This window comes from Melanotaenia boesemani, chromosome 19 (genome assembly GCF_017639745.1).
Source record: "Melanotaenia boesemani isolate fMelBoe1 chromosome 19, fMelBoe1.pri, whole genome shotgun sequence".
NCBI classification, from domain to species: Eukaryota; Metazoa; Chordata; class Actinopteri; order Atheriniformes; family Melanotaeniidae; genus Melanotaenia; species Melanotaenia boesemani.
In genome coordinates this window covers 24535300-24560209 of record NC_055700.1, presented here as the reverse complement: position 1 = coordinate 24560209, position 24910 = coordinate 24535300, and the positions used below count along the sequence as shown (strand labels likewise).

The window sequence follows — 24910 nt, the reverse complement described above, 5'->3', positions numbered from 1 at the left end:
CATACCAAGAGGGGTGATGCCTGTCTGAACACATAGAAGAAGAAAAGTAACCTGCAGCCAAATTTATTAATAAAAGAAAACAAGATGCAGTCTGATGATGTGTGATTATGATTATTAATAAAAAAGAAATAAATAAATAAATAAAATGTTAAATTTTGAGACAGCTGTTGTGCATTGCACTATGGGATATACACAACATGAACTGGTTAGATGCATACTGAAGACTTTTTCCACATCGGTAGACCAAAAAAGTAAATAAAAAATTTGGATTAAATTTCAATCTTTATAGCAGTACCATCACCAATGTAATTTTTTTCACCCTCACATGCAGTTGCTGTCTTTGCTCACTTGGTCTCTACCATCATTAGAGACTGTGCATGAACATGCAACACTTGGACTTGCTTTTGGAGGTGAGTCTCCCCAGGAGCAGGTATCTAACTGGCCCTTTAGTTTGAGCCAGTCTGAAGTTCAACCTTGACTCCAACCACCCGGCCTCCTGTAGCTTTTTATTGTTCATTATCCTAAGCACTGCAGTGTCACACTGCTGTGATATAAAACCACTTTCTTTTCTTTGTTAGAATTTTTTCTTTGTACTTTGCCCATTTTCTTTTCCTTCTGCTCAGAGTCATTCCTTTTAATCCACTTTTTTTTACTCCACTCTACTCTCTCATTTTTGTCTATTTTTTATTGCTTATGTTATATCCAGCCAGAGGACAGACACATAAACCTTTCTGTAGATTCTCCATAAAAGTGTATGTACAAAGGCATTATTGCACAAACACTCTCCTTTTATTATTTCATCATTTATACAACACCCCTTGACTTTCTCCTTTTATACTGATGAATTTCATCCTTTTGTCTTCACTGCTGTATTTATTCTAAATTTTTTTCTTGCTCCACAAGACTGATTCACATGCATTAAGGGTTGCTCCTACGTTTCTGAACCATTAAGAAATTATATTAATATTGTTGTGGGAGATTTTGTGAAGAGTTTTTGCTTAATTTGATTTCCTGGGACTGAAGTTAACTTGAGAACAAAAAGTTGAGCACATGTCATGAAAAATAATAGTTAAGGGGTCACCATTTCTTACTAATAGGACTCTGTAACCTGTTAAGCCCGACGGACCCACCGGTGGGTCCAACAGGTGTAAACACAAGTTCATGTGTGTAAAAAAGTTACTTTAGTGATGTAAGGATATTTTATTTATAATGTGTCTTAAAGAAGAAAACCTAATGCCACTAAATCAACTCTTCAAGTGCATTTAGTCAACAAAGAATTTGTTTAATAACAACTTTTAAATACGTATGCCACAAACAACAACGCCACCATAACGAGTAACAGCCAAAACAAAATGCAACACAACGCGTAATCCGTTCACTCCACCCCAAAATATCGGGTATCAAATGAAACTAGAAAAGCTGCACTTTCATATGATACCAAGCACCTCACGTCAGTCTCAAAACAAACACAAAGCTAACCTTCACATATCACAGCTACCCTTATCAGATAGCATGTTTATCACCAAATACAGCACCGAATCCCAAAGCTATTCTCACAAACAGCGACATATTTTATTTCCTTACCTTTTTGTGGTAATTTTCAGTCTATCCACACTGTTCTTCGACCAAAACTCACAGCGTAATAATCCATAATCTTGAAACTGCGTCATGCGCTACCATGTCATATGCTCCCATTTAAAGCTATTTTGTTGTCTTGTTGTGGGTCTTGGCAGTGCAAATAAAGTTCGGTCAAATTCTATATCTTACAAGCTTTCCAACGATATCTTACACTTGAACGGGGCTTTATCTGTCAGGTATAAATGCTTGCGCGTAAACAAAAGAACATCATTATCATTTTGCTGCAGTTACGCACGTGGGCGCACCGGAAAGAGCGAATATCGAACAGAGTTCATTTCTTTGCTTCATCTTGACTTTTTATCCATTTAGAACAAAGGATAAAAGTCATAAACATGTCCAAGAAATTACAAAGAACCAAATACACCGTGTTGGAAGTTCTGGAGGAAATACAGACACAGCACAATTTGGCCCAGTTTGGGTATCCAAGTGGCCAAATGGAGAGTCTGCCTGGTACTATCCACACTAAAACCTGCATAAAAGCTATGAGCTTTCTCATGAAACTTTGTACAGTTGTAGTCAAGGAGTTGCTGAATGCATGCAGTGGTATCTTTATGCACAGAATGATTTCTATTATGATGTTTTCATCTGTGTAAAAAAAAACAAAAGAAATTTGCCGAGGATATATATATATATATATTTTTTTACCTATGGTTTATGACAGTTGCACAGACATATTAACATTCCCAATGTTTCTGACACTGGATTTATATTCCATAGGGTCTTACCTATCCATTGAGACCAAGGTTATGTATATTGACCTAAAAATTACAGAGTTATTGTTGATTTAATTTAGGTAGGTCTGTTCAGGCAAACCACACCTCCAAAAACCCTAGGGTTTAAAGGGTTAAACAAATCCATAGACTGAAAGTTACTGTGCGTTGTGGTGGGGAAGAAGAAATCACAGGTAAAATGTGTCTTTATGTACAAATAGCTTCAGCTTGGTTGCTCATTTCAACCGACAGAGAGCCAGCTGTAGGGGTGAGTTTTCTCTGCTGTCATGAAAGCAGCTTTTAGGATGGACATTTTAGTTTAATTTATTCTTGTCACATCGTGGCCATTTTTCTGGTGCCGTGTTTCATGAATGTAATGCAGAAGTTAACCATGAATGATGAAGCAGACTTAGCCTCCTCTTCCCCCTCCTCCTTCCCCTCAGTTACTTTTTATATCAGGATACCTCTAGGGCATCATTGCTTACATAACAACCTCTGATGAGATGCCTGATAATCTGACCTTTAGAAAAAACGTGTGACTTTTGTTGGTATTGAGGCCCAGTGTATCCAAGAGTATTTTTTTGTTTTCTCATTTTGTGTCCACTCATAATATATCTTTAATTCACTTCCCTTCAGTTTAATATTATGTTGTAAATCTTTCTTTACTTCCTTCTTAAAACCTTCTCTCCTAATTTTTATCGGTTTTATTGGTCCAATAATCCAATTCCGACAGGGATTGGAGATAACTGTAAGCCTTATTACGACTCACCTGGGTCCAGAGCTTTGATTGTGTCCACTCCACAAAATTAACTCATTTATCTGACATTTTAACATAAAAAGAGTATGGAAGCTGAGAGCAGTCATGTTGGAAAAAAATCTTGAAATCATCATCTTAAGACAACAAGTTATCCTTACAAGCTATGATAAAATAGGGAATTATTTATTTGTTAAAGTTCTGGAAAGACTGCCAGGAAAAAAAACACATTTAGGCCTGAAAGTGCTTACATAAGCTATGACCAATTCTGAGAATTACTGATTAAATTGGGTGCCACTTATTTTTAAGCTCACATGAATCATCTCCTGATCCTGAGAAAACAAACCTTGTTATCTTGTGATAACCACCTACTGTAACTGGTAACAATAGATAAGACAATGGCATCAAAAATAAATAATTACTTTCTTGGCCGCTCTCAATTTCAATGCAAAAAAAATAATAATAATAATAATTGAATCAATTAGCACCATTGATTGGTTTAACAAAGCAGTTGCTGAGTGTTGTCTTAATATGCAACACTGTATGAATATCTATAAATATTGCTTCCACTTGTTTTTTTACATTAAAAGTGCATGGCATTCAAACAAGTGGATAAAAATGCTATCTTATTTTCTCTGTACCATGAACATATTTTGTTCTGCTTTTCGTCTTCATCAGCTTAAAAGATGTGGAATTCAGGCATCTATGTTGATCTACTGTGATTGGTCTTAGAAAAATTAACACTCTCTCCAGCCTTTAAATGTAGATGCACTTAAAAACTACAGCATTGGGGGCTTGTTCTGTAACAGCGTGAAGCCAGAATAGCGTTCGGGATTCAAGCAGGGGCTGTATTATGTAGATTATACTTTCCCGTAACCCGGTGTTAACCTCGCAGATTGATGACTGCGCTGCCTCTGCCTGGAGGGGATCACTCAGACCTTCTTCTTTAATGGTGCAAAAGAAAATGCAGAGCGCCTCTCCCCATCATTACCATCTTGCTCCCTCCACTTCATCTTTCCTCATCACTTCCTCGCTGCCATCCACCCACCCCTCCACTTCCCTCATAAATCCACCTCCCATTGTGAAGCCACGTTGCAAGAGCCTGTGGTGTCCCAGCAGCTGATGTAATGGAACGAAGCACAGCTGTCTGCCATGTTTCTGCTGGGCTGCAGGGAAGGGTGACAGTGAGAGTACAGCAATGACACTTACATTAATATTTACTTCGCATCTGCTTTGCAACCAGAGAAGGAAAAGAAAAAACATTTTGTATTGACATTTGCATGAATTTATGAGTTAATCTGGCCAACACATCTGATAAAATGTGGATGTGAGGGTCTAAATGAAAAATAAAAATACAGCCACACTATACGATGGGCCCCCTGATGTGCGTTTGTAAAATGTAAAAATGTAAAACTTTGGAAAAGACAAAGATGATTCCTTTCCATTTAAATGTAGCCATTATGTGGTTGAATGTGGTCATAATAGGTCATAACATCAGAAAATATAAATATATATGTATACATTGACTTACTGTTCATTTTATGTACACTATCATAGATTCAACAAGGTGTTGGAAACATTCCTCAGAGATTTTGCTCCATGTTGACATGACAGCATCACACAGTTGCTGCATCCATGATGAGAATCTCCCGTTCCACCACATCCCAAAGCTGCTCTTTTGGATTGAGATCTAGTGACTGTGGAGGCCGTTGGAGTCCAGTGAACTCATTGTCACGTTGTAGAAAGCAGTTGGAGATGATCTGAGCTTTGGGACATGGTGCATTATCCTGCTGGAAGTAGCATCAGAAGATGCTACACTGTGGTCATAAAGGGATGGACATGGTCAGCAACAATACTCAGGTAGGCTGTGGTGGTTAAACCAGGCCATGTTGGTTTTAAGGGGCCCAAAGTGGGCCAAACAAATATTCCCCACACCATTATACCAACAGCAGCCTGAGCCATTGATACAAGGCAGGATGGATTTGATTTCGTGATGTTTCCACCAAATTCTGAGCCTACCATCACTGTGGAGCTGAAATGGAGACTCATCCAACCAGACAATGTTTTTCCATCTTCTAGATAGATAGATATATAGATATTAAAGATATAGATACATATATTAATAGATTAATAAATGGCAGAGAACAGATTTCACTTGTTGGTGTAGAGTCCAGTTATTGCATGTTGTGTGAGAGTTCAGTTTTAGCACATGTAGTGAGTGAGTTATTACACCTGGGTGCTTAATGTTCTCACAGCTCAAGGGAAGAAACTGTTAGTCATCCTCGAGGTGCGGGGCGGGCTTTGATCGACCTGCATCTCCTGCCTGATTTGAGCAAGTGGAATAGGTGATGTTCAGGGTGGGAGGGGTCAAAGAAGATGGCTCTGGATCGGCTAAGGCAGTAGGTAGAGGCTATCTTCTCAAGGTGGGGCAGGAGATAGCTGAATATTTTTTGAGCTGTGTTCATCACCCGCTGCAGAGCCTTTCTGTTCGCGACTGTGCTTATCATGCTCTCGATGACACTGAGATAGAAGGACACCAGCAGCTTCAGTTCCAGACTGTACTTCCTGAGGATCCGTCGGCAGTGCAGTTGCTGCTGGGCCTTCTTTATCACAGCCGTGGTGTTTGTGGACCAGGAGAGCTCTTTTTGAATGTGGACTCCCAGAAACCTGATGGACACCCTCTAGCCTGGGTCTCCATTTATGCTTGGAAGAGTATAGTCTACCTGCTTCTTCCTGAAATCCATAATGGCCTCTTTTATTTTAGTAGTGTTTAGTAGCATGTTGTTGACCTGACACCACTCTAACAGGTACTGGACCTCCACCCTGTAGGCAGTCTCATCTCTACTTAAGATGAGTCTGATCATTGTAGTATCGTCTGCGAACCTGATGTTGCTATTTGTGGCGTGACTCGGTCCTGGGTGCACAATGTACAGGAGTGGACTTAGCACACAGCCCTGTGGAGAGCCTGTGCTGAGTGTGAGGGGGGAGGAAAGGTGGGGGCCGAGCTTCACACGCTGTGGTCTGTTTGTGAAGAAGTCACAGGTGGAAGGTGCAGGTTCAGTAGTTTTGTTATCAGAATGCTCAGTGTGATGGTATTGAACACTGAGCTGTAGTATATGAGGAATAATCTTTCATAGTTGCCAGGATGCTCCCGGTGGCTCAGCATGATGTGAAGGGAGATGACAATAGTGTCCTCAGTGGAATGGTTGCTCCTGCAGGCAAACTGGTGGGGATCAAATGCAGCAGGGAAAGGGGCCGTGATATATTGCAGGACGAGCCTCTAAAAGCATTTCAGAACCACTGATGTTGAGGTCGCTTTTGCCTGATTTTTGGGGAGCAGGATGACGGCGGCTGTTTTCAGGCAGGTTGGTATTGAGTCAGAGGTTGAAGACTGTAGAGAGAATCCCTGAGAGCGGACAAGCATTAGCAGCAAGTACCTTTCCAGGTACATTTCCAGGCGGCTTTCCTTCGGGTTACCTGATGTAGTTCTCTCCAAACATCATGCTGTTGGAGAGTCAGTTCGGTGCTGCTGTATGCAGGTTGGGGCACTGGTGGTCTATGGGACTCAAAGTATGCAAAGAAGCAATTTATTTCCTCTGAGACGGCTGCTGTAGCCCATCTGCTTCAAGGTTCGATGTGTTACTCAGAGATGCTATTCTGCAGACCTTGGTTGAAACCAGTGCTTCTTTGACTTCCTGTTGCCTTTCTATCATCTCCCACCAGTCTGTTCATTCTCCTCTTCTGACATCAACAAGATATTTTGGTTCAGAAAACTGCTGCTCACTGGATATTTTCTCTTATTTGGATCATTCTATGTAAACCCCTGAGGTTGTTGTGCGTGAATATATGTTGTAGGGTGCGTGAATATGTGCATGTGTATGTGTTGGCTCTAAAAGAGCAAAAACATGACCAAAGTTGGGATTCATGTTAGACTTAATCCAGTAAAGTTCTTCCACCCAATAAGAAGGCCTAAGAGGGAGAATCAGTGCTTTCCCTTGATGTTATGAATGTGAACTGAGGAGAGGAAAGGATGGAGCAAATGAAGAGAGATTTCAGCTTATGCTAATGATCATAATGTTGCCAGCTGCTGCAGAGCTTTGGGAAAATATCAGTGTCATCTGTACTTGCAAAACCACACAAATTTAACTTCATGTCGAGTTGAGATGATTTTGGAGGAAAAAAAAGAACATTATATTTCCAAGTGATGCATTCATTTGTTTTTTTTATTTTGTTTTTTTTTTTTTTTTTTGTTTTTTCCTGCAGATTTCCTCCTCCCTTTTATTGGTTAAAGTTCTCTTGTGGCGACTGAGTTAATTATGTTAGAAGAAAGATAGCTGAAAGCAAAATTACACTTTGGTTCACCTGTTTGTCATGTTTTAGATATTGTCATGCCAGATCATGGTCAGAATTAAAAAAGAAGTGGTCAGTAACAGGAAAAGAAACAGTCTGTAAATAATGCCAGTTAAAAATTCTCAAGTTATTGTGGGTCATTTTGTTTGAGACTCCTGTTCATAGTCAAGGTAATATGGGTTTATATAAAAAAAAATCTGATTAATTAAAGACATTGTCATTAATTAATCTCAATTAATTCTTGCCTCAAAAAGCTAAATTTATTAATTTAACTGTATTTTAGTGGACAACTGAATCAAATAGACACAGCACCTGTGAAGACCATCCCAGTAATAAATGGTATTATAGCAAACCCTGTAGTTCTGACACAAACAAACTGGTGATCATGTTAAATGAGTGTTACGGTTTGTTCAGCCCCAAACTGCAGAAAATCCAGGCTTCTTTCCTCCGTTCAGTTTAGTTTCAATTTACTGAAAATTGATAACTTGCCATTAACAATATGGCTACTTATATATGTCAATGGTTGAAACTCGCTAAATATAGTGTCCAAGCTCTGATGTGAGCGTCACTGTCATCGGTGTATCGGAAGTCATGAACTGACAAACGTCCGTCGTTGTTTGGATTACAAACTGCGATTAAATGCACAAACTTTTTAAAAGTATTCATTTTTTGTAATTGATTATTTGTAATTAACGCGTTAAAATCCTACCCCTAATACAAAGAGATCTGAAAGATAACTTTTGTTGCCAGGCCCTACAGAGGTTGATTAAAACTGTTAACAGAATCACCAACACTTATCTAGCGAGCATCTGTAACAGGAGATAGTGAAGGAAACCCATCCAAGCCTGAGCCAGCTTACTCTGCAGCCATCTGGTAAAAAAAAAAAACAGAAAAAAGCTGGATTTTTCTGACATGCTCATTTATGTCATATGTAGGTACAAACCACAGCGAAGCACTGAGTCCCTATGTGAACGCTGCTGCAGCTCTGTGTCGGTCAGTGAGGAAGTGACATCCTGATGGTTTCTTTGTTTTCGGAATGTGGAAATTTGCATCTTGTGGCTCATGGTTTTATTACATTTTCTCAAGTCTCTTCTGGCCATCCAATGTCTGCCATCAAATTCACACAGGAAAAAAACGACTGAATTATATCACACTATGTGAAACATTTGTAGGTTTTTATTTGTTTATTGTTGTCCGTGCTCTCTTTGACTGCTTTAAAGAGGGGCTGTCATGTGTTATTGTGCACAAATTTGAAATAAACTATCCTGCTGTTGTAGCAGTAGATTTTCAGAGAATACACTCACCAGTTGTTCCACAGTGTTTTAATCTTTTAATACGCTCAGTACAACTTCACTCTGTAGAATCTTGTTATTGTGGTCTTGGTAATTTAATGTGTGTGAGATGCGAAGGGTCGCCAGGTACCTTTCCTCCTTCTTCATTAGAGCACACAGTCAGGTGCACCTTGACCTCATCAGGGAGGCATCTTGTGCTGTCAGGACAGTCACTGTGCCTGTCATGTTTTTTTTTTTTAATAGAGCATCGCCAAGGGACACAAATAGTGTGATTCAATCATGTCTGTGTGGTATTTAAGTATTTCAGCTGGGCTTGATCTTTACTTCTATTGTATCAATTTTTTTCACAAAGAGTAAAAACTCTAAACTAGTTCCACTGTTATATCTGTGGTTTCATAAAAATTCATAAAAAAAGGCCTTGCAGATTTCAGCAAGACTATACTAAACCACATACTGCATCCATCAAAACACAATGATTCTGCATATGTGAGCCGCTCCATCACAAGACTACATCATTTGCAGCCTACCCAACTACCCAAGCAGAATCTGGAACAACACAGCTGCACCTAAAAGCCCATAAAAGTTATTATCAAAATGGGGGACAAAGGGCAACCCTGGTGGAGTCCAACTCTTACTGGAAATCGATCGGACTTACCACCAGCAATAAGGACCAAACTGACACTGTCCATACAGGGACCAAGCAGCCTTTTTGCAGTATGGGGGTCTGGTACTCTCAAGGCACTCCACAGTGGACTCTCCAAAGAGCACTTCTCCAAGTTATGATTGTCATAATTTATCTATTTTGCTATTTTGATACACCTCTGACTTCTGTTGTAATAATCCTAAATGCTAGATATCTGAAATTCTTCTTGTTTTTAAAGTAAAGTTATAAAAACTCCACTAAACTTTAAAGTAGTTAATTTAAATGTGATATGAGCAAAAATAACTTTGCTCCTTGCTGGAAAAAAAGAACATTGAGAGAATGTGTCAGATTTTATAAAAATAATCTATCTATCTATCTATCTATCTATCTATCTATCTACATATATATATATATATATATATATATATATATATATATATATATATATATATATATATATATATGATTAAATACAATGAGTTGCACTTACAAACTCTACTAAATGAAACAGGAAGCAGGACTAAGACTCCTTCAACCTAAACTCAGACAACCTAAACCAAAAACCAGAGAACAGACTGAGAAAATAACTTGTGAAAAAACAAACAAACAAACAAACAAACAAAAAAAAAACAACCTACTTTAATGTGAGCAGAACTTGGTGTTCATCTTAAAGCTTTCAGCCTTTTGAGCTTGGATTGCCTGATTAAGTATCTTTAAAATTGGCCTGCAGTAAATTATCTCCCTATTCAGGAGAAAAAGACTGACACTTCTTTGTGCTGCCTATGCAAGATGTTTGGTTTGGTTCTCTAGGGCCACCATACCTCTTTCTGCATGTTGTGAATGTTTCAGGAGCTGCTGGATTGATGTTGAGCTTCCGTCTTCATTTCAGCAGGCTTTCCTTTTGTGTGATGGCAGCTCTGTAAGCTGAGTGGGAGTATACTGTCACCCCACAACTGCATGATGCATGACTCCAAATTTTGAAGCACCTTTTTTGCTTTTTCCTTTTCATTTCGGAGCTGTCAATCCAAGCTGACTCACAGGAATAACAGCAACAGCATAATAATATCAAATGAACATTAGCCAAAAGTCCATTTTAGATATCAACAAAGTACAGGGTTTGAAACTGAATGTAGAAGGAAACAGGAATGTAGGTGCAGTTGAGATGGCAGGAGCCTGAAACTAAACCACCTGGAGGCAGCGCACAAAAAAGGCACAAGCTGAAAATGCAAATTTCACTAAGAAAGGCTGCAGCTGACCAGCAGGTTTCCGCTTAGTGCTGTCATACAGCATAAAGAGTCTAACTGCAGCAGCCTACTGCCAGCTCCCAAATGTGACAGAGTTTAATTACTTTAAATACAGTGACAAAAAAAAAGAAAAAAGAAAAAAAAAAGGTTTATGGAAGTTTTTTTTTTTTTTTTGGTATGTCAGTACTCTCTATCATTTGTAAGCTGCTCCAAATGTCCTGGGATGGTGCATCAGATCATAAATGACTCAGTGTTTTTTACTTGGATAAAAGTTGTGATTTGGAAATTATTTTGAGGTGTTAAAATGTGCTTCTGAGTCATGAGGAGAATGATGGCAGTTGTCCTTTTTTTTTCTGTCCATTTCAACTTTGTCTATGCTGTTTGTTTTTTCCAAACAATAACATAATATACTGGGATGAACAGAAGTTTATTTGTCCTCACCAGTGCAATGATTAAAATGAATGACTCGGGCTGTAAATGACTCACAGAGAGCTGAATTTCTTTACTCAGCTAATATAAAAGCCTGGATTGGGGGTTAATGTAAACCACATGTTAGACCAAAATCAGAAAACCGTTGAATGGCAGGAGCTTAGCTGCCATATTTGTACCATCATTTTTACTATGATGTCTCTGAATGGACAAACAACACTGTGCATGGAATAAGAACCGTTTTGAGTTTTAAAAAAGAAGTATTGGCTTTTTTTGATAGGAGCCAGAGCAATGTTTGGGATAAGTAACGCCTTAAAGGATCACATATACACAGTTTGGGAGCAGTTACCTGTAGCGCCTCGATCCACTCACAGATAAAAACATGTTTATGTCTGGATGAATTTTGGCCACTGAGGCCACCGTACATTCTCACTTATGCTTGATATTTTAAGTAATTTCTATGCCGATGTTTACCAAGTGATGTCAGTCATTTTTACACATTGTACCTTTAATGACACCTTGAGGGAAAATGTGCCATTGAAAGATTTATTTACAGCGTGTCAGACGGGAACCCCCTGTGAGTGCAGTCCACGTGGCTGAATTCGTGAGATCACCCAAGAAATAAAGAGAGAAGAAAACAACACCACCAAGAAGATATGTTGTCTTCCATAGCTGCAAAAGTGGTTTTTAAAAATGACGAAACCACAAGAAGCGGAAATTAATAAGCGGAAATCAGGCAAGGGGTGTAGCTACCATGTGGGTTCCTATCAATAGTTTTGGATTTTTTATTAGTTTTAGTTTTTGTTTTGTTTTGACTTTTTGTTTTCAAATTCAGTTAGTTTTAATTAGTTTTATTAGTTTTCGTTTTTTAAAAAAATGCTTAGTTTTAGTTTAGTTTTTATTAGTTTTAGTGTTAGTTTTAGATTTTTGTTTGTTTTTTCTAAATTAGGGTATTTATCAGGTGCAAAATTTAAAATAATCAGAATAAGCACTGTATAATAAAAACTCAAAAAGAAAAAAAATTTAAAAACTGTATCAGGAGGAAACATGAAGAGCCATCGACAAATCAAATACAGCACCCATAACATAGCAGCCTTAAGTAAAAAAAAATGTGTGCAATGCTTCTTTTGCAGCTTTTCAAATGGACTTTTAGATTTGTGTTTTTTTCTGTTCCACATATTGTACCACCTGCTTCTTCTAGAAGGCACTTTTATCTTTGGAATGGTCATAATGAAAGAAATCCCAAATCTGGCTCTGCTCGCTTTCTCCTAACTTTCTCCGTAGCATCACGCTAGGCGGCGCGGGTGGACACGCTGTTGACACGTGACGTCACGGACCTTCAGGTGCCGTACGACGCAGACACCTGGCGTAAATCCGGTAGAGTGAAGTAAATAGATTTCATATCAACCCAGAGGGTTTATGTATGAAATAAATTTACAAAAAACAGAAACAGACATTTTTGCTTTCATTTTAGTTCAGTTTAGTTAGTTTTGTAAACACACACAGTTTTCGTTTTTTTAAAAACTCCTGTTTGTTATTTTTATTTCAGTTAACGAGATTGTTTTTTTTTTAATTTTAGTTTTTGTTTTTTTTGTTAGTTTTTGTTAACTATAATAACCTTGGTTCCTATGGAACCCTGAAAAGACCCTGGCTTGGAGTAGGAGCTAAAATGGGTTGAGGAACTCAGGGCCATGATCCCTAGTTCCTATCTGTCCAAATGCGTGAAAAAACGGCCTGGTTCCTGAAAAGGTTACAGGAACCAGGTAGAGACATGTCCCTAACACCCCTACACAATTCAATACCCATGTGTGGGTTACAATATCATTTGAATTATTTAGAAATCTTTGTTACAATGATGTGTAGCACCAAAAACAGCCTTTTCATACTTATTAAACATTTTTATTTGACCTTAGAAACACCATAAATTATTTTAATAATAACAATTAATTATATATAGACTATAACAACCATACAAATCTATTAGCGTAATTGCTTTTTTAAATAGTTAAAACAATCTTTGTATCAGATGTAACTGGCACCACAGATGTGTTTGACTGATGGTGCCAGAGGCTTCGCGTTATATAGCGTATGTGGATCACACCCTCCACCCAGAAGTGACATAAGATAAATTTAAGTGATGGATGTCCTTCTATGATGCCTCAAGGCCATAAAGATGCTTTTTTCTGGATTTGATGGCACTCCACCATATTCATAGCTCGCAGCATTTCACAACCTACATGGCATTAACGGGTCTTGGGGTAGGAGGTCCATGGTATGGAAATCAACATAATGGGAAAGAGGCTAAAATTTAATAATGAAAGCTCTGACATGCTGGTGTTTGACGTCAGACAGCCCAGTGAATTATTTTGCATGACACTTTGATTGGCTTCTGCAGGAACAGGCTGAGATCAGTGTGACTGTACTGAACCATTCATGGTAGAGACTTTTCTCTGTCAAGGACATGCATCGTCTTTGTTCTTCTGGTAACTGTACAATAATTGACACAGGTCTTGTCTGCACCTCTGGGAAGAAAATATCTGGTAATAAAAAGATAAGGACACCACCACACCTGACATCTTCTTCACCTTGCCTGCAGTACATACAGGTTAACTGACACTATCAAGTTCTTCATTCCTAACACCTTGACTATTTCTGGCCACAAATCATTTTGTTTTGCAGCAGCAAACTACTGGAATAATTTAATAAATACCCTCAAACTCACATCTTTGACATCTCTCACCACTTTAAAGTTGAAATTGCAACAGATTATTACTGATCATTGCTCTTGTTAATCATCCTAGATCATCCTAGATACATACAACCTCCAGCTGGAGGTTTGGAGGCATTTTCTCATGAGATTTAATCGGGGGTTGTGTCTGAACCTTTAACGTGTACTGTACATGCACACATCTCTCTCTCTCTCTCTCTCTGTGTGCCTCCCTCTTTCTCTTTTATTTATTTTTTTACACACACACACATACAGATAGATGAATACAAAGATATTTCTTTTGTCTTCTGTCCTGTTAATAATGCCTTTTTTATTTTAATCTGTTAAAACTCCCTTGATACACTTTTCTTGCCATTTGTATAGTAATTAATTTTACATGCTTGTTTTTAAGAGGATCTGTGTTTTCACTGCGTTTGTTATGTTTATATGATCATAAGTGTGTTTCTGTATTTTTATCTCTGTTTTCATCTTTACTGAAGCCTTTACTGAAACAAGGCAAACCTGATATGTGGGAAAACTCAGTTACAACAAAACATTTTCACAGGCTCAACCAAACTCGAGGCTGTGTCAAAGGGAAATAAAAGTCTTTCCTTTTTACTGGCTGATTCTGGGAGCGAAAGCTGATGCAACCATGTGCATTACCTCTTCGTTTCCTCCTACACACCAGTCCTCCCAGCTCCCCCAGAGAGGAAGGCATTTAAATATCTGCCACTACTGCAAACAGAAAGATGTCCAAACATTCATCACAGACTGAAAATCGGCTTCATATTTTATTTACTCACACATAAATAAAAGGGAGACTATTTAGTCTGTTAATTTTTTTTTTTTTTACTAATTTATTAACAATGTGAGGGCACCATAAGAAGTTGTCCACAGTGATACAATATTACCCTACTGGAAAAAAATTCTGGAGTAATACAACAGTATTTAGATGGAATTTTTCTAATTAAAGTGTCTTGTTGTTCCATTGGTGAAGAAAATCAAGAAACATCAATACTATAATGTGACTTTGTGGTTAAGCCCTCTAGTGATGAGATTTCTTCAGTGTGTTTTGGATACAATGGATACAACGTAAAGTGCTTTGGGTACCTCAAAAAGCGCTATATAAATTTTTATTATTATTAATATTATTATTATTAGCCAAAATACGGAGTGTATACATGACGTTATCACGCAAATGCGTCACACGCTAGCAGAACTGATAAGCTTAATCGTTAGGCAGGCAGATTGCAAGGAACTGAACTACAGGGAGCCGGTTCTCTACAAGAACCAGTATTCAATTCCCATCCCTATTTTCAAGAAATAGGCTTTAACATCACAATATTGAATTTTGGCAGATTTTCTCACTCTGATTCTCTCTAACGATGGCTTATTCAGCATCCATCTTCCATTCTGTCTCTTTTCTGAGCTCCCTCTAGCCAGTAAAAGTTAGTTTGATGTTTATTTTTTTTGTCTCTTTCTGTCTTTACTTTTATTGTTTCATCCGATAATGTCCTTTTCTTGGCTGAATCAGCCACAGTGCACGTTCAGAAACAGCCAGGGTGCTGATATCCAGCTGCTGATGTGTTACAAAGTGCTGCAAAGCAAATTGCAGCTTCCAAGAAATCCTCCGGGCTTTTTTCAGCCTTCAGCCTTGGGATGCTGCAGGGCAACAACAGCTCCAGGAATGTGCATAATGAATGTCGGTGTGGCATCAAAACGATTTAGAAGCACAAAGTTTTTTAAGATTGGAAAGTTTTTTCTTCAACACATAATCACATTCCTGCTAATCCAACATTCGGTTTTATTCTCCACCAGCACCAGAGGGACATGTTTGATCTTTGAGCAAAGTGTTTACTAACTTTTTTTTGAGAGTCTTTTGGTGGGTGATAGTATATTTATCAGAGCATGCTTGACAAAAAAAAAAAAAAAAAAAAGACATTGCTGACAGTGATGAGATTCTCAAGCTGCCAACAGATTCTCACCTACAACTTGTATCTTATACTTCATGTGGAGTCCTATCATTCAGTTTTTAATACAATGGGTACTTTTTTAATTCCATGTTAATTTTTTACACACAGGGAACTGCACTGCAGCTCCATTGCTGGTTTTCCTAAAACGGTAACCGATGCACCGAGTGTGCTGATAATGAATGTTATAAGCAAGTTCTAACAAGCCCCATAAGGAAGCCAGTGAGAAGGCAGAACAGAGTTATTCAACCCCCAAGCACTGGACTTACGCTCAACACCACCCTTGAGATGTTTTCTTTTTCCCACTTCTTATAATTAGTCTTTCATTTGACTTATTTGCCCCACTGCCACACGGTTATGCATTAAAACTACTTGGTCAAAGGTTAGACATTAAACATTATCGGTTATGGTTTGGAAGACAACATGTTTAAGCATTCAAATGCTCAAAGATGCTTAAAGCCTGACCAGCATTTACCATATTGCCATGTCAATATCATCATTGCCTTTCCCTATCCCCAAAAACTTTGTCCTAAAGCATAACAAGCTCATACATTACTCTTAGCTATAATTCACATATTTAAGTCATGCTCTTTTAGATAAGATGTAAAACTTGTGACTGAGACCATAACCTTACTAAGACAGTGATTCCTCAGATCATAACTAATGTTAGAAATAATTTTCCCACTGACAGACTGACTTATTGTTGCAACCACAAACTGCCTTTATATAAAGTGCATGTCTAAATATGAAACGTTTTAATTATTAGTTAAAGCTTAGCAGAATTAAACTGAATTGAGGAGGGAGAGGATGTTAGGATGTCCATGTAACATTCATGCAAAGAGAGTTAAACTAAAGTCTGTGGAACAAAAGAGGGAGACATGAGAAGATGGAGTGATGAGACAGTGATGAAATGCTTGAAATAAAGGGAAAAAAAGCTGATGCCAAGAAAAACAGCAAAGCTCCTTTCAGGCATTTATCCTGCATAAGTGGGCGGTTGCTTCTCTGTCAGCAGAGGGTGTTTTGCTGCACATTTCTGTGTGTTCGTCTTACATTCTTGGGTTCATGTGATGGATCTCCAGCCCACTGATTCAGCCACTTCGAACCATCAGAACTACAACCATCATGTGGCCGTACCCGCAAAATGTCAGTGTGTTTCATGTGTCCCTTTAGTCGTCAGGTTTGCCCCCCCCCTGCTAATAGACCACTGTGTAGGAGCACTCTCCGACATGGAGGGTGCTGACTCCCTACATCAGGATGCCCAAAGCACAATCAATGCACTGAATAAACAGTTGAATTTTGAGCCAAAACAAGTGAAAATCAGCCTCATAAAATTAACAAAAGTCATCACTTTTTTTTTAACCTATTAAATAAATAACAGCAAGCTACATTTTGAATTGTCACCTTGTAAAGTTGACATGCAAACTGTTTATTTACATGAAGCATCATTATGATTGAGTGGGAGGTTTTTCTTTTTGGTCTCTTTCAACTGGTTGTCAGCAAACTGAACCAAACAATGAGATAAATATGACAGCAGCAGTAAAAACACAGGGCTCATCATTAATTGCGATTTGAGCTTGGTGGCAGCTTTTGGCTTATTTCTAGTGACACGAAGGAAATGCAGTGCACCTCTAGGTGGCAGAGCAACAAGAGCCGGATGTTTGTAAGGATGAAGAATGAATAAAGGTCATTTTATACACAATGTGATTCTTACTGAAAGTTAGCAAAGCTGTCTAAACATTAAAAATAGAACAAAGCATCCCTAGCTAACTATCGATCACGGTTTTTTTGTGTGTTTTTATGTTAAACAACTAAAGCAAAAGACTGTTCTTGCAGAACTGTCTTAATTCTTGGTGGCACAGATTCAACAAGGTGTTGCAAACATTGCTCAGAAATTTTGCTCCATATTAACATGGTAGCATCACGTGGTTGCTGCAGATTTATCGGCTGGACATCCATGATGAGAATCTCCCGCTCTAAATTTAGCTCCTCAGTTCTTGGTTTGTTTTAAATTCAATTCACAACCCTTTAGTGTTTTGGGTTTAGACATGGGTTACTTTTACCTTCTTGTAACCTTCTGAAGGACTGAAGAAGTAATATTTGTGTAATGTGGCCAGGGCAGGTATACCATGCTCTGTTACATTGACATCGATGACGAAATATTGCACATCTGCACCAAAAGCCTTAGTTAACCCTTTGGCATTCCATTGGTTTGCAGGTGGGATGTTTTGGGTGTTCCTGCAAGATTGCAGGAACTTCAGTTTGTAGAATTTAGCCATCTGCTGGTTTTTCTTGTTAATGTTACCATCAGTTTTAAAATTAAAATCAAGTTTCCATTTCTAATGTTTTATCTGCCCACCCTGAACCAATGAGAAATCTGGTCTTCAGCATTTAGTAATGCTGTAGAAAACAGTGTCTCTGTGGCAAAAATATAGCAATGATTGCACTGCACAAAGCCATAAAACAGTTTTACATTAGTTCGATTAAACCAGAAAACCAAGGCATTTTTTTTTCCTCCAAAATGATGCACAGTACCAGAAAGGTTTTGACACACGTTCCCATTAAATCCAGAGGTTAACTGTGTCCAAACTTTTCACTGGTGTATTTGTATGTAAAGTGTCATTAAATGACTCCAAAACCTTAATAACTTGTACGGGAAGCCTGAATTATCCCACTGTTTTGTTTGGGATTTGAACTAAGTGTTTCTGTTTTGGAGCGATAGAGGACTGAAACAATTCACTGAGATGACAGTTGTTTAAAACTGAAGCATTTTCAGTCTATTTCTAATGAGAAAAGTTGGTAAAAAAAAAAGTTTTCTTTTAGTCAGAACAGGCAGTGAAAAATGCTTTTTATTGGAAAAGAGCCAATTCATGCAGATTGATTCAAAACTAAACGTCACCCATTCAGCATTTGCAGAATGTTAATATCAAAGCAAGCAAATAATACTACAAGGACATGTTTCCATACTTCCACCATTTACTTTAACAAAAATCACTGTACAGAATTTGTATCTCAGAATGATACACCGAGAACTAAATGCTATATTAGTTTTTAAAGTGTATTCCCTCTGTGTTTTCTGTGTTTACAGACCAATGATGTGGTTGGAAACACGTGGAACTGGCTGTACTTCATCCCGCTCATCATCATCGGCTCCTTTTTCATGCTCAATCTGGTGCTGGGTGTCCTTTCAGGGTAAGTCCTCTCATTAAAGGCATGCAAATCCTTGGATCATATTACATGGAATAATCTGACTACAAAGCAAATGTAATTATCATAGAAGTTGCTTGTGTTGAGTTTCCCAACCAAAACAGTAAAAAAAAGGAGTAAAGCATGCTTCATTACCAACAACTTGTCTGTATTTTTCTCTTTATAAACACGGTAAAAACTGCATGGGAGCATGTTTACAGCAATCAGCTGTAGATTAATGAGTGAAGGTTATTTTTTTTGTGGGAATCTGCAAACAAACAAGCAGAAATAAGACTGAGTAATATCTGAGGAAAAGGAAGATTAGAAACTCTTGAGAAAATCTTTGGTGGACGCTTGAGTTAAAACCAACTTGCAGTGTGGGAGCAAGGCCTCATGACTTGTTAGAAATCACTAAATTGAGGGTGAAGTGAATAAATGAGCAGGTTATTCACCTCTCTATCATCTAACACTCGTCCTTCTTCTTTTATTCTTCTCATTGCTTTTCCCTTAACGTCCTCTTATGTCATGAAAAGGCTTCGCTGTGTGGCTTTAATCATCTGGTCCTTTGTGTCTCTGGATCTGATCTCTGTCAGTCTCATTGTGTCCGCGGTCACAAAGAGCCTCTTCTCACCTGCTGTGACTCAGAGCCGCTGGCCTCTACAAACCTTGAAAGCAAATGTTTGTTTGTGGAACCTTGGTCTGGAAGTCATGAGAAAGAGACACAGATGGAGGAGAGACTTTTTCATTTTTTTTTAGGCTTTGCACACTTTGCCTAAACTTTGTCAAGCTAAATCCACTTTGATCTTTGTTTTGCTCACGTTGGTTCCCAACCTATTTTCTTGGGGACCTTAATATAAATACTAAAATGCCATGGACCCTCTGTCCCACATCGTGCTGAAACCATGCTTGGTTTCATGCTTTCAAAAGGGAGATTCTCACCATAAAATAAGTATTCTGGCTAAGTCCTGTCCTTTGATAAATCCAAAGTTTAATAAACATATAGCCTTACTTTTTACATTACAGTCCACTGACATTGCTGTGTAAAAGTGCATCTAAGCTATAATCAGTGCCATGTGGTTTTTCTTTTCCCATCCACAAAAATATCCTGTTACAAATGTGCACCAATTAAATTTTCCTGCTGTTTCACCATTAACCGCTGACCAGTTTAATATTACAACATTTAATGATAATAAAAAAAAAGAAAAAAAATGTCCATTTTTTGTTTTCTGTGAGGATTGTAAGAAAAAAGGTGAAACAAACAAAAAATAAAATAAAAATAATCCTGAGTGTGTCTAAGTATTTATTGCCCCAATGTAAATACTGCGCAGAACTATGCAAAGACCAACCATTCCCACTCCATGATGCTACCACCACCATGCTTCACTGTGCGGATAATGTTCTTTAGGTGATTGGATTAGCATTTTCTGGTCCCTCGTTCTCAAAGCTCAACTTTATAGCATCTACAGCTGAATGTAATCCTTTGGACAAACTGTTTGGAATGGAATGGGAACTTTCCTAAGGTCCTCTAAATTAGACATTACTGTCTACTGAAGTGAGTTTCTTTTCTCATCCACTGGAAATTTCAGAAATATGTCGTAGAGTATACCGATGTTCGCTTTTTGCTGTTTACCCTCAATAACTGCCCAACTTTCATATACCATTAAATAATCAAAAATCCATCCAACAAATGCTTGAACTTTTACGTTACCCATGTCTATTTCGGTTGTGTCCTCTGTTAGTGGCTAATAATGTAAATGAAAATAAAAATATAAGACCACCGTATGTGATTAAATGTCAATGTAATTTCTACTTCTTTTCCATATGAAAAAAATCTCAACAGAGAATTTGCCAAAGAGCGAGAGCGTGTGGAGAAGAGGCAGGAGTTCCTGAAGCTTCGTCGGCAGCAGCAGATTGAGAGGGAACTTACCGGGTACTTGGAGTGGATCTGCAAAGCAGGTTAGGCTCATCTCTGAAACAGAGTGGGTGTGTGATGTGTTAAAAAATATGACAAATTGATAGAAAGTCCCTCTTTCTTCCCCTTTCTCTCTCTTCTATTATAGAGGAGGTGTTGCTGGAGGAGGAGGATGAGATTGCTGAGGAGAAGTCCCCACTGGATGGTGCGTGGTACAAGAGGAAACAAAATCTTTCAGGTGAAAGCAGAGCTGAGAATCTGTTGCCTGCTTTACCATGGTCCATCACCACAGGAGGCCGATGGTAAACCAGGCACAGAGAGGTACAGTTCATCATCACTTCCACCTAAAGAATGATTTTGCAGAGCTTAAATGTTGTGCATAAATCATTCCAAAATTATCAGCCATGAATATGATTTGCTGTCTGTGTTTTACCTGTGAACAACATCCTCTGACTCAGATATGGATGAGTATCTTCAAGAAAACTAAACAACATAAAGACTGGTGACCTTACATTAAAGACAAGACTCATCATTCCACTCACAATGCTCCACAGGGACCGGCAAAAACACATTTTGGAGACTAAAATGAGCCTAAATTTTTCTCTGGAAAAGATTTTACAGTCTTGGCACAATTTGTCCCCTTTTCCTAGCATATTTTTAAAAGCTCATCCAGGTTGGACTGAAATGTCAATGCACAGGTATTTTTAGGTTTCTGTCAAGTTGCTGCTCTGGTTTTAGGTCCCATATTGCCAACCTTTGCTCCACCCCAAGATACTGACAACTCTAGAAAGATTCATACAAGGCTTGGTCATGTTTGTCTATGTCCATCATTCTCTTCATCCTGACTAATCCCTCGGCTCCTGTCACAGAAAAGAATCCCCACAGAATGATGCTGCCATTGTTCTCTTTACACATGGCTTGGTTTCCACCATCTACTTCATGTACACAGAAGTACACTATGCAGTGAGTTGCAGTTCAGCACAGGGACCGTTGATAAAAGTAAGATCCATCAGAGCTGAACAGCCTGAATACTCAGCCCCGTCTCACAGCTCAGTGTGTAACAGCTACAATATGTCAGTCCACAGTGCAAATGTGAAGTTTGCAATAAATATTCATTAAGCTGAACAACTGCAATTCCCAGAAAGTTGGGACACTGTGAACATGTAAATAGAAAACAGAATGCAATAATCTGCAAATTTTATAAACCCATATTTTATTCCCAACAGAACATAAACAACATATCAGATGTTGGAAATGAGACATTTTCCTATTTCATGGAAATTTTTAGCCCATTTTTAATTTAGTGGCAGCAACACATCTTTAAAAAGTTGGAACAATGTTTACCGTCGTACATCTTCCTCTCTTAACAACTGTCTGGAAACATCTGGAGTTGCTGGAGTTTTAGGAGAGGAATGTTGTCCCATTCTGATGCAGCATTCTAGCTGCTCTACAGTCCTGGACCTTGGTTGTTAGATTTCTGCTTTTATGATGCTCCAGATGTTCTCTGTTGGTGAAAGGTCTGGACTGAAGGCAGGCCAGTTCAGCATGTGCACTCTTCTCCTGTGAAGCCATGCTGCTGTGATGGATGCAGGATGTGGTTCAGCATCGTCTTGCTGAAATCTGCAAGGCCTTCCCTGAAAGAGACGTTGTCTGGATGGGAGCAGATGTTGCTCTAAAACCTCCATGTACTTTTCAGCATTGATGGAGCATCACAGATGTGGAAGCTGCCCACGCCCATAGACATTAATGCAGCCCCATCCCATAAGAGATGCAGCTTTTCACCTGTCCACTGATAACAAGCTGGATGCTCCCTTTCCATGAAGCCATGTCTGCAGGACGTGGCATCTGAACACTTCAAATGAGCTTTGACCTAGAGAAAAAAGTTTCTGGAATGTGTTCATATCTGGCTTCTTCTTTGCATAGTAGAACTTTAACCTACATTTGTGGATTTTATAGTGAACTGTGTTCATAGATAGTGATTTCTGGAAGTCTTCCTGGGCCCATGCAGTGATTTCCAGTAGAGTAGTGTTTTTTTATTTTTATTTTTATTTTTTTTTTATGCAGAGGTGTCTGAGGGCCGCAAGATCGCCAGAATCCAATTTTTATCCTCAACCTTGTCTCAAGCGCACAGAGATTCCTCTTGATTTTCTGAATCTTCTAATGATATTGTACACTGTATATGGTGGGATTTTCAAAAACATATGTATATTTTTCCAACTTTTCCACAATTGTTGGACAAAGTTTGTTGTAGATTGGATAACTTCTTCATCTTTACATCAGAGAGACTCTGCCTTTCTGAAATGCCCCCTTTTATATCCAGTCATGTCACCAACCTGTTGCGAAATTAACCAGTTAGTTGTTCAATTACTCCAGTTGTTTGATTCATACCTATTACTTTCCAAAACATAGTAAAATGTCTAAATTTCAACAGCTGATATGTTGTTTATGTTCTTTTGGGAAAAAAATATGGTTTTATGAGATTTGCTAATCGGTCCATTCTGTTTTATTTACACTTTACACAGCACCCGACGCTTTTTAGACCTGGGGTTGTACAATTATAAAATATTTCTGACTCTTTTCAGAACACAGATACAGCCAAAGCTTTAACTCGCCAGCATTTTGATGTGCTTAGCTTTGAACGTGCTCGTACATAATAAACTCCACTTTCAGTGCTTTGCTAGTGTTTCATTTGGCCACAAACTCTTATTGAGAGGAAAGAGGGGGATGGGAAAAGGCACTAATCTGTGGATTTTCATGCAAGTGATCACTAGTTTGAGAATCACATGTAAAATGTTTTCTGCTGCACTCTCACCTATAAATTGTCAGGGTCAGGAGTTCTATAAATGGAATGAGAGATGAGATGACAATAGTTTATTGGTTTCTCCTATGGAGACAAGTACAAAACACAACAGATGTGTAATTGAATGAATAATAGATTAGTTGTTTAACTTTAGGGTTCAGTAGTTAATATTCTAATGACTTTCTTTTGTATTAAAAAGATTTATTTTAAAAGTTTTCCCCCAAACTTGACCACAGTATGTTGTATAAAGTGTGGAAAATGTCCATCTCCTCGCCTTTACTTTAAGTCCTACCGCACAAAAGCAGAATTGGCTGTTTGGCAGCCCATTTATGAGTTCAATCATCAATTAGCCAGGGCTAAATGTGGTCCTCACTGCAGGAGCAGCATGTTGTAATTCAGTTCTTTGTTTCTGTCTGTCTTGGCCGTGATGTCAGTCCTCAAGGCCTGGTGTGAAGGCAGGGGTTAATCAGTGAGATTTACAGCCACGCTCTGATTGGATTTGCTAAACTCAATTTAACATGCCATGCTCCCCAGCACATGCACGCACACACACACACACACTGTTATGCATTTGCCAGGAAATGGACATGCAGTGTGAACGCATTCCTGCAGATGACTGCAGCAAAGTACCACAAGCCAGCGGCCTTGTGTTTTCAATTAGTTTCAAATGGAGGATTTAAACATCTGAGTATACAGCGGTGTTGTTGGAGCAGAAATTAGGCTTGGCTGTCAGATGATTGACGGGATGGAGCAAAGTGTCAGTCATAGCTCCACCCATCCATCCATCCATCCACAACCAGGACAAAAACCACACTGCTCCTCCTGAATCCAAGAAGATGATCTTTTAATAATAACTTTCAAGAAGTTGGGTATTATGTTAAGAGATGAAAGAAGGACATACTTTAAAACTTAAAAAAATAAAATAAAATATGCAAGCTTCCCCAACAGCTTTCCAAATGGTAAAAAGCTAAAAAAAAAAAAAAAAAAAGACAATCCATTGCAGAAAATCTTTCTAACAATCTTAATATTAAACATTCATTTCCAGGAATTTCATATTTAAAAATACAGGAATACCAACTAATGTCTTGAAGGTTGCTGCAGTCCTTAAAGAATTGTTTTCTTTTTCTTCATTAATCAGGTTATTCACAGAACAAATAATAAAAAAAAATGTACAATTAAATGTACTAGTGATCCAACAGATCAGAACAGAACAGAAGTTCTGCAAAATTACTAATTAATTTGAGTCAGGTGTGTTGTAGCAGGGACACACTGAAAACC

General features: G+C 38.4%; 1 protein-coding gene across 1 annotated transcript in view; it reads left to right on the top strand.

Moving 5' to 3' along the window:
* The window catches only part of cacna1bb (calcium channel, voltage-dependent, N type, alpha 1B subunit, b), a 216873-nt gene that overhangs the window by 93702 nt on the left and 98261 nt on the right, over positions 1 to 24910 (top strand). Inside the window, exons 9-11 of the mRNA XM_041969681.1 lie at positions 18823 to 18926; positions 20761 to 20876; positions 20981 to 21037. Coding sequence (XP_041825615.1) covers positions 18823 to 18926; positions 20761 to 20876; positions 20981 to 21037 — 277 coding nt within the window. The remainder of the gene's footprint in view (positions 1 to 18822; positions 18927 to 20760; positions 20877 to 20980; positions 21038 to 24910) is intronic.